Source organism: Sciurus carolinensis, chromosome 5, assembly GCF_902686445.1.
Source record: "Sciurus carolinensis chromosome 5, mSciCar1.2, whole genome shotgun sequence".
Classification (NCBI taxonomy): domain Eukaryota; kingdom Metazoa; phylum Chordata; class Mammalia; order Rodentia; family Sciuridae; genus Sciurus; species Sciurus carolinensis.
The window spans coordinates 21,329,921-21,341,199 of record NC_062217.1 but is presented as its reverse complement, the minus strand read 5'-3'; the positions used below and the strand labels follow the sequence as shown (position 1 = coordinate 21,341,199).

The following is an 11,279-nucleotide window of genomic DNA, read 5'->3' as shown; positions in this document are numbered from 1 at the left end:
ATAATTTTATAATGAATATACAATATATAATGTATTTGTGTAGAAAAGCAAAAGTGTAGTTTTTATCAAGTTAAAATAGACTCATCACTATAAGTTTTTATGTAAGACTCATATTAATTTCAAAAGATCCATAATATATAAACAAAAGTTAAAGAGAGGAATCAAAGCATATTTCTATAAAAGTCAACTAGCATGAATATATTAAATACCTATAAATAATTATTTTAAATATAAGTGGATAAATTTCTCTATTCAAAAAACAGTGTTTTTCTGTGACTGACATATCATTTAGCATTATATTCATCTGTTCTATCCCTTTCCCTGAAGATTACAGAATTTACTTCTTTTCTAGAGCTATATAATATTCCATTAAGACCACTCAAAGTGGGAAGGGAAGAATAGAATTTCACTGGATTAGGTGAAGAGAAATGAAGAGAAGGAATGGGGATGGGAATAGCAAAGGCAATACATTGAACTGGACATTACTTGCTTGATGTATATATGAATACACAACCAATGTAACTCCACATCATGTACAACCACAAGAATTGGAAGTTATACTGCATGTTTGTATAATAGGTCAAAATACACTCTACTGTTACGAATATCTACAAAGAACAAATAAAAAATATGAAAAAAGTAAAAAACACTAAAAATGTTTGAACAGATAAATAAATGATCTAACTATGTGCTGCCTACAAAAGACCCACTTTATATTTAATTTTGTTAAAAAGGTTTGATTTATACATGATATGTGTAATGAGGTACAAGGCAATGTTTTGATTTAGGTATATATTGTGTAGTGATAAATTGAGGGTTATTAGTACATAAGTTACCTTAAAGATTTGTCACTTCTTTACAGTGAATATATTCACAATCTTTTTTTTCTAAATAAGTTAGGATATATAATGAATTATTATTAATTTTATTTACCATTCTGTCCATACAACACCAAAATTTATTCCTCCAATGTAGCAGTGACTCTGTACCAATTCATCAAACTCTCTGTAGCCCTCTTCCTCTGACTCTCCAGGATCTGGAAATCATTATTCTACTCTCAACTTCTATGAGATCAACATTTTTAGATTTAATTTGTAAGTGAAATCATGCAGTGTTTGTCTTTTTGTGCCTTACTTATTTCACTTAACGTAATATCCTCCAGGTTCATTCATGTTTTCATACATGATAGTATCCCATTCTTATTTGTGACTGCAATAGCCATAAATTGTGCATATATAATATATTTTCTTTATCCATTTTTCCATTGATAGACCTCTGTTCTGGTTCCATTTCAATAGTGTTGCCTCAAACCTGGGATTAAAAATGTTTCTTTTTGGAGCTGGGCATGGTGACTGCACACCTGTAATCCCAGCAGCTCGGGAGGCTGAGGTAGGAAGATCATGAATTCAAAGTCAGCCTCAGCAAAAGCGAGGCAGTAAGCAACTCAGTGAGAACCTGTCTCTAAATAAAATACAAAATAGGGCTGTGGATGTGGCTCAGTGGTGGAGTGCCCCTGTGTTCAATTCCTGTTTCCCCCTGGCCACAAGCATATTCATGGTTGACTGGATGGAATGTCCCATGGACTCCGTCAATGCCAAAGTGCCAGCTCAGTTCACCCAGAGGCCTGCCTGCTTTGTAGGAAGGCTGGAAAAGACTCATCACCCTGGAAATATGTTTATTCATTCAGATGGAGAAGGAAAAAATGGAACCATTGTGCTGATGGAGTCACTTGATGAAGAAATTTCTGGAACAGTGGAAGTAATTGGCAGGGTAACAGCAAAAGCAAGCATCATGTATGCATCTTACATCCAATTTGAACAAAATAATTATCCTTTTGATCTTGGACTTTATAATGAAGCTGGGAAAATTACCCATGAGTTTCCTCAGTATTTTCCTTTAGTGGTTGCACATCATGATCGATCGTAATGAGTTTTCTTGTGATTAGAAGTGCCTGTGTCACGTGAGGACTATCAAAGGAGGTCCCACTTGGATGGAGAGACTCCTATGATTTCTAATATTTACTTTGCTCCATTTAAATTTTCATTTACTGAACGGTACTCATTCTAGTCTGCATTTTTGTTGGAAATGATATAGTGACTGATCTCACCTAAGTCCTTTTATAAACTATTGCCACTCCAGTATGTGGTCAGATAAGATATAAGAACAAAGCAGTTGTCTTGAGTCTAAGTTTCTATTTTATTAATAAAAAATTAAAATAGTGAAAAGAATGTCTTTTTGGAATGTTGATTTCATTTCCTTTGGATTTATACTCAGTAGTTAGAGTACTGGGTTCTTTGGTCATTCTACTTTTATTTTTTTGAGAAAACTTCATACCATTTTTTATAAATGCTATACTAATTTACATTCTCACCAACAGTGTGTGTTCCTTTTTCTCCAAGCTCTTGCCAACATTTGTTATTTTTTGTTTTTGGTAATCACCATTCTAACTGGGATGAAATAATATCTCATTGTGGTTTATTTACATTTCCTTAATTATTTATGATCTTGATCATTTTTCATAAATCAGTAGCCATTTGCATGATTTTTGAGGTATGACTATTCAAATGTTTATTGTATATATTCTTAATTTGACTTCTTTTAACATTGTTGCATGCTGCTTTGCTGTTGAGTTGTTTGAATTCCTTATAAATTTTAGACATATTAAATCCTCATCAAATGTATAGTTTGCAAATAAGTTCTCCCATACTGTAGGCTGGATATTTTGCTCTTTTGGTGGTTTTCTTTATTGTGCAGAAACTTTAGAGTTCAATATAATACCAATTGCCTATCTTTGATTTTGTTTGCATTTGGAGTCATATAAAAAAAATTCAGATCGATGTCCTGAAGTTCTTCCTCCATATGTTCTTGAAGTTTTACAGAAGTTTTCAATCCATTTTCAGAGGAAATTTTTTACTGGTGAGATGCAGGAGTCTAGTTTCTTTTGTTTGAATTTGGATATCCTGTTTTCCCAGCAACATTCATTGAAGAGACTGCCTTCCCCATTGTGATTTATTGGCTCCTTCATAAAAAATTAGTTGGCTGTCAATGTGTGTGTGGGCTTATATCTGGGCTCTGTTCTGCTCCACTGATCTGTGCACCTGCTTTTGTGCCAATACCATTCTGTTTTGATTACCATAGCTTTGTTTTATATTTTGAGGTCTGCCAGTACAATGCCTCCAGCTTTGCTCTTTGCTCAAGATCAATTTGACTATTTGAATCTTTTGTGGTTCTATATGAATTTTCAGATTTCTTTTCTAATTCTGTGAAGAATGACCTTGGTATTTTGCTGAGAATTAAATTAAATCTGAACATCACTTTGGGTAGGATGTATATCTTAACAATATTAATTCTTCTAATCCATGAGCAATGGATATCTTTTACTAATTTTTGTCAGTGTTTTGTAGTTTTCCTTGTAGAGAATTTTTACCTCGGCTAAATTTTTTCTTAGGTATTTTTGGTAGTTACTATAGATTTAATGGTTTCTTCATTTCTATTTTACATAGTTCACTATGAGCATATAGAAGTGCTACTGATGTTCTTTTTTTAAAAAATTTCTGTAGTTATAGATGGATACAACACCTTTATTTTATTTATTTATTTTTATGTGAGGCTGAGAATCGAACTTAGTACCTCACACATGCCAGGCAAGCGATCTACCACTGAGCCACAACCTCAATGCTACTAATTTTTGCATGTTGATTTTATAACCACTAACTTAATTGAATTAATTTATTAGCTCCACAGTTTTGTTTTGTTTGTTTGTTTTGGTAGAATCTTTAGGGTTTCCAATGTACTAGATTATGTCATCTATAAAGATGGGCAATTTGACTTCTACCTTTCCAATTTGGATGCCCTTAATTTTTTCTCTTGCCTAATTCCTCTGGTTAAAACTTCCAGTACTATGCTGAATAAAAATGGTGAGAGTGGACATCCTTGTCTCATTCTAAAACTTAAGAGGAAATCTCACAATTTTCCCCTTGTCAGTATGATATTAGCCGTGGGCTCATAATATATTGCCTTTATTTGGTGAAGGCAAATTCCTTCTGCACTTAATTTGTTTAGAGTTTCATCATGAAGGGATATTGATTTTATAAAATATTTTATATCATCTATTGAAATTGATATATGGATTTTGTGATTGATTCTTATAATGTGGTGTACGACATTTATTAGTTTGTGGATGATGAACTATCCTTTCATCTCAGAGAAGAATCCAACTTAATCATAGTGAATGATCGCTTAATGTGCTATTGAATTTTCTTTGTTAGTATTTTGTTGAGGATATTGTCCTGTAGTTTTCTGTTCTTGTTGTACCCTTATCGAAGTTTCATATCAGGATAGTGCTGGAATAATTCCCTGTATTTCAGTTTTCTCAATGGTTTGAGAAGAATTTATATTTTTTTCTTCTTTACATCTTTGATAGAATTTATCAGTGAAGGCATCTGGTCCTAGATTTCTTTGATTGAATTGATTCAATCTTGTCATTCATAACTGATCTTTTAAGGGTTTCTCTTTCTTCATTATTTAATGTTGATAGATTCTATTGTTCAGGATTATCCATTTCTTTTTGATTGTCCAATTTGTTGATATAAATTACTCATAATAGTTCCTCATGATTCTTTGTTTTTTCCATGGTGTCAGTTGCAATATCCTCATATTTCATCTCTTTTCCACAGATTAGTTCAAAATATTTCTGAATTTGAGTCCTTTATGCCTCATTAAGATATCTTGTTCACAAATGGGCAGGAATAGTGACACATGTCTGTAATTCCAGAAGCTCAGGAGGTTGAGATAAGAAGGTCACAATTTTGGGGGCTAGCCTGGTCAACCTAGGAAGAACTTGTCTCAAAAAAAAAAAAAAGGTGCTGATTATATATGTCAATAGTAGAGTACTCAGGTTGAATCTCTAATAAAAACAAAAACAAACAAAAAGATATCTTGGTCACATATGACTTGCATCGTATGAAGGAGCATATCACTAAAGTAGCAGAATTCTGTATGGCTTAAATCTTTGGTACTTATTGCCTCTTGTTTTCAGGTTCATTCAAGATAATATTGTGCTAAGGAATTGAATGACACTTCACAGAAGAAGAAATACAATCAATCAACACACATGAAAAAATATTCATCATTTCCTGCAATTAGAGACATGCAAATCAAAACTTCTCTAAGATTTAATATCACTCCAGTCAGAATGGCAATTATCAAAATTACAAGCAATAATAAGTGTTGGTGAGGATGTTGGGAAAAAGGTACACTCATACATTGTTGGTGGGGCTGCAGATTGGTGTAAACACTTTGGAAAACAGTATGGAGATTTCTCAGAAAACTTGGAATGGACCGACTTTTGACTCTTATCCCACTCCTCAGTTTATACTCAAAGGATTTAATATCAACATACTACAGTTAAGCAACCACATCAATGTTTACAGCAGCTTAATTCACACTATCCAGATTGTGGAACCAACCTAGATGCCCTTCAACAGATGAATGGATAAAGAAAATGTGGTACACATACACAATGGAATATTACTCAGCCTTAAAGAAGAATGAAAGTATGACATTTTCAGGTAAGTGGATGGAACTGGAGAATATTATGCTACGTGAAATAAGCCAATCCCAAAAAAACCAAAGGCAAAATGTTTTCTCTGATAAGTGGATGCTGATTCATAGTCGGGGTTGGGTAGGAAAGAATGAAGGAACTTTGGATTGTACAGAGGGGAGTGACAGGAGGGTTGGGGTGGTTGGGGATGGGAAGGACAGAAGATTGAGACAGACATTACTACTCTATACACATGTATGAAAAAAAAATTTTTTAATTTAAAGGATTATATTGCAATGATGGTGAACACAGTATTTTATATTTGATAATGACTTCATTGGTCAGTGTCCCTACACTAGAATCCATCACAATTCTGGAGATTTGACTTATTTCTAATGCAATACAATTTAGGGTGTTTTGATTCACTTCCTGGGTAAAATCAACTCCTTTTGAGATTCCTAGTTTAGTGGAAAATATAAAAATAGCTTTTCTAGTTTAGGGCATGCTGAGTGTCAAGAAATGTATTACATCAGCAAAGAGAGTTTTGCTGGCATTCTCTAGAACTTTATTGCACATTCCATGGTCAATCAAAAATTGAAGAGGAGCTAAGTACACACAGCTATGCCAACGTGTCCACCTGGTGAACGTCTGCATTTACCTTAGAAATGCTGTTTTAAGGTTTTTTAAAGCTTTAGTAGAAGAAAGGGACTCCGCAATTTCAAATGGAATCAATAACTCACAATAGACATTACTTCAACAGTGGGGGAACTGGTGATAAAATATGCAGTGTTTTAAAGTATTCATTTAAACCATATTTTGAACAATTGGGAAATGTTCATACACTTTGTTGGAAATCACACTGCACCTGACATAAAACAAAATTGAATCAAAACACAATTGGGCAATGCTTTGTGAATGACTTTTAATTGTGATTATGAAAACAGTAAATTAATAAGTCTAAAAGTAGGGATCCTATTTTCAAGAATGCCTCAAATTTCACAGAATTCTAAAAATATAGGCCCACTTAATTTTATCAGTACCATTAAGACTTATGCATAGTTTCCATGTTCCTAAGTGACTCCTTGTTTTAGTTTATTTTAAAATATTAATTGGCCAAGGGACAAAAATACACTCTGTAAATATACAGATTTTACATGCTTGTCAGTGATCAATACAGCTTGATATTTTTAATAATCAGATTAATGGTAGAGTGAATATCATATTTTGAGTAACTCAACAGGAATTGTTCTGAATTCTATAGAGAATTCTGCAAATATGCCTTGTCTTTCCAGTTTTTGGCATCCCCTTGTGTAGGATGATTTCTTTTAAGACATTGACTTATTTTATCTGCATTAGTCTGAGTCTAAAAGATTAATTATAATTCTCCATAACTAAGCCAGATAGCACGAGTGGCCATTCCTCCTAAGGTGTGACAACTTAATTTCTCCAGGTAACACTGAGAAATCAGTGCAGCTAGTAGCAAACCTTAAACATAAGCATAAATAGGCTGTTTTGTATCTACTTAGTGTTCTAGGATACAAACAATGACATTCCATTTTTGGTTTTCAAAATTTAGCAAGATATGAGTTGAGTCGTTGCATATGGAATATCAACATTAGGAAACTCACTGAATCAATCTAACCTTGGTTTTCACAGTCTAGTTGAGACAACTGCTGGGCTATTTCCAATCATAATTAATATCATGTTTAAATCTATGGGAGTTTTCATAGTCTTCTATCCAATTAATCCTTTACGCAATTATATATACATGAGATATGTTCCCAATGAATTGAACTTGAAGAATGTGTTGTATGCTAATACAAATAACCTTAATCAAACTCTAATTAACCAATTTATAAGATTTACAAAAACAGTCTATTTCCTCTTAAAACAATGTCCTCATGAATTTGAGGATTTAAAATTAATGTAATGTTTTGTAACACAGGTGCACACTCTGCTCCTTGCTTTGACTGGTTTCTTAATATAACTAGCATTTGCTCTTAGTCCTCTGAATATTAATTCTTTGTTTCATTGTAAATAAATAAATTATCTTTTCATGTACCTATAATCACTTGTATATCTGTTTTAAAGAAGTAGTTATTCAAATCCTTAACTGATTTTTTTTTAAGCTGGGTTATTTATCGTTTACTATTGGTTGCATGGATACTTCACCACCATACATAAGATATTGTCTATGTTATGGATTGGATAAGAGGTGTCTCCCAAAAGCTCATTTGTGAGACAATGCAAGAGTGTTCAGAGGTGAAATGATTAGTACAAGAGTTGAGAACCAAGCCATGATTTAATCTACTGATAGGAATGTACTGGTGTTATCTGTAGGAAAGATGTGTGGGACTGAAGAAGGTGGATTACTAGGGGTGTGCCTTTGGGGTATATATTGTTTCCCTGTTAAGTGGAACACACAATCTCTCTCTCTCTCTCTCTCTCTCTCTCTCTCTCTCTCTCTCTCTCTCTGTATGTGTGTGTGTGTGTGTGCGCGTGCGTGTGTGTGGCTTATTGTCCAGAGCTATTTTCCTCTGCCATTCACTTCTACCATGATGTTCTGTATCACTTTGGGTCCAGAGCTATAAAGTCAGCTGTCTATGGACTGAGACTTCTGAAATCATGAGCCAAAGTAAATGTTTCTGTCTTCACATAGTTCATATTGACTTTGGGTCACAGTGATGAAATGGCTGACTAAAACAGTATATTGGAATATAATGTATATATGGTCCTTATTGTAATTGTGTAATAAGGTAAGTAATTTTTCTTACTCTATTTTTTTGGATGAGCCTATGAAAAATTGGTATTCATTCTTCTTTAAATAAGGTTAAAATTACCAGTAAATCAGTCTGAGACTTGCTTTCTTTATGGGTATTTTATTAGTTGCAATTTCAATTCTTTATATGTTATTTGTCTATATGGATAGTCTATTTCTCCTTTCAATTTCTATACTTTTTATTCTTTTAGGAATTTGTCTTTTACACTTATCCATTTTTGTGTACAGATGCTCATAGTAGTTACTTAAAACTTTTTATATATTTTTCAAGTTTATATTCTGGGGTTCTGTTGCACATTAGGATGAACATTGTTAAAAATAATGTTTTGTATATTTCAAAATAAGTAGGAGGGAGGATTTTAAAAGTTTCAGCCAAAGAAATTATAAATGGTTGAGGTGATGGATATAGTAACTGTACTGGCTTGGTAATCACTAATATATATATGTCCCAAAACTCAATGTTTTAATTTCATTAACTTGGTAGCAAATTATTCTTTCTTTGTTCCTTTTAATCATTTGAATATTATTTTTTTCTCCCCTTGGTTAGTCTAGCTAAAGATGATCAATTTTGCTAATTTTTTCAAAGAACCAACTTACAGTTTGATGATGTTCAGTATTAAGTTTTGCTGCCAAAGGAAATAGATTCTTTTCATGGTAATGCTATAGGTAAGCATACCAGATCCAAATACCGAGTGTCTTCATGAGATATTTTTACTTTATACATTAATAGGGAGACATAAAGAAGGCACTACAATGAATTCACATTTGGTATTGTTATTCTGAGCTCTGCAAGTCTTTGTCAATGATCTGAATAGGAAATGTTTATCTCAGTATTCAGCTGGTTTCATAGAGACAGAGTTCAGCTAATCATTCATGAGGCAACAAACGGGGAGTTTGTGGTTCTGTGTCTGGCCTTGTCAGAAGGGTCATGTAAGGGGAAGCGTCTCTGTATGACCCTGTCACAAACAAGCAAGGGAGTCACCCGTGAGTCTTATTGGAGACACAACAAGAAGAGAACTGAAAGTCTTATCTAAATCATACAGGCAGATTGGTTCTTTTTGTAAGTCACTTCTCAGAACAAAACAGGATGAGGTAGTTTTTGGTTTTGTTTGTTTTTTGCTTTGTTTTTCCCATCACTGTATTCCAGAACTACATGGCTTAGGTTATGTGCAGCATCATTACCATCCTGAGATTTTCATTGCTTTTCTTCAACTTGATTTGGTTTTGGTTTGTTCTAATGTTCCAATGTCTTAAATAAAAATTACATTATTGGGTTTTGGGTTCTTTTTTAATACAGGCTTTTGCAGTTGCAAGCTTTTCAGAATTACTGCTTTAACTGCATGCTGTAAGTTTTGTTACATCATCTGAAAGTTCAAAAATTATCATTCCTTTTTCTTCATGATGGTTGAATATCATTCATTATTGAAAAGTACAGAAGCAGTCATAAATCACCAGAGTAGGGGGAACCTGGGTCTAAGAGACTCTAGGGGGCTCATATTGGTATCCTTGAAAAAATCACTGGAACTCCCTTGAGGTGTGGTAGTAAACAGTTGACGGAGAGCACTGCGGATGACATGCTTTAAAAGAGATATCTGAAATAAGAGAGACACATACTAATATAAAATAATGTTAAAATAAAGAGCCAGGAGTTGAATTCTGAAGCTATCAAGTCCAAAAGTTAGAGTCCCAGAAGTTATTGAGTGAAAGTCATTTTGTTATACAGCAAGGCTCATTGAGTTTTTTTTGAAAATTAGGTACTAACATTCTCAATAATGTTGTACACTGTTTTTAATTATCATTTGTTTTAAATTGTGCACAACTTGAGCACTTTGCTGCACTTTCTCTGTGTCTCAGACATCAACTGGTTCAGGGAGAAAGTAGCCCGCTGTTGGTCTGGTGCAATAGTAAATTCTTCAAGGAATATAAAAATTTGTTAGGCTTTTCTAATAGTACTTCCTCTAATCCCAGAGTTGAAAATCCAGCTGGAAGTCAAACCACAGTTTGAAGAAGGATTTGGTCATTGAGTTTTACATTCCATGACTAAATAGAGACTAAAAAGGGTTTGGAGGGTTGTGGGTAATATTGAAAAAAATGGTTAATTAAAATTTCATCTAACCAATATTTCCAAGTTAAATCCTGTTGACATGTTAGACAGACACTTATTTAACTTACACAGATTACTACATTGCTATGAAGGTAAGAAAACTAAAAAGAAATTCTATGAAGATAAGAAAACTAAAAAGAAATTCTGAACTCCAGAGACTGATGGACCAAAAAAAAAAAAAAAAAAAAAGATATATGTTTCATTTTTGCTTATAAATTTAAAATCTACTAATCTACTATATCTCCTAAATTGCTAGGAGATAAAAGTTTCTTAAGAAATAAAAGAGTTTCCGTGTATCTAGAATATACATTAAAGCATCAGTAATATCCCAAGAAAAACCCATAATTATCCCTCATAAGTTTCATTCAGTTCTATATGCTTTTAATTCTTTTTCAACTTAATCTTGGTTTAGAAAAGTCATGAGCACATCTGCTTTTCCACTAGATTTCTGTAAATTCTGACTTATTCTTCTATTGTAGTCTTGAAGTTATTTCTGAAATGCTGTCAGAAGCCTACTCTTAAAAGTACCTGACTGACTTGGCGGTTTTCTAAGATCTTCTACTTTTTGTTAAAGTCAAGCACTGTACTCAAGTTGATTTTCAAGTGCATTTGGGAAAGTATCAAATTGTTTGTATGAGAAACAATTATCTGTAGATGATAAAAAGATTTAAAAGAACTGTTAATGTTAAATTTTGAAAGTGAAAGATCTGATGAGAGTATATTGTGGAACTAATGTAATGGATAAGAAAGTGCTTCTGTGACACACAAAACAAACTAAAGTCAAGAGAAGAAGTTTTAGACAAGATATCTATAAATATAATAAAATCCTTGTTTTTAAAGAAGACTCAATAATA

The 11,279-nt window shown here is 33.0% G+C and overlaps 1 protein-coding gene across 1 annotated transcript; it reads left to right on the top strand.

Moving 5' to 3' along the window:
• The first annotated feature begins 1,554 nt into the window (after window positions 1-1,554).
• LOC124985527 (replication protein A 14 kDa subunit-like) lies at window positions 1,555-1,926 on the top strand. Its single transcript, XM_047554272.1, has one exon. The coding sequence runs from the start codon at window positions 1,555-1,557 to the stop codon at window positions 1,924-1,926; it is 372 nt and encodes a 123-aa protein (XP_047410228.1).
• The last annotated feature ends 9,353 nt before the right edge of the window (window positions 1,927-11,279 follow it).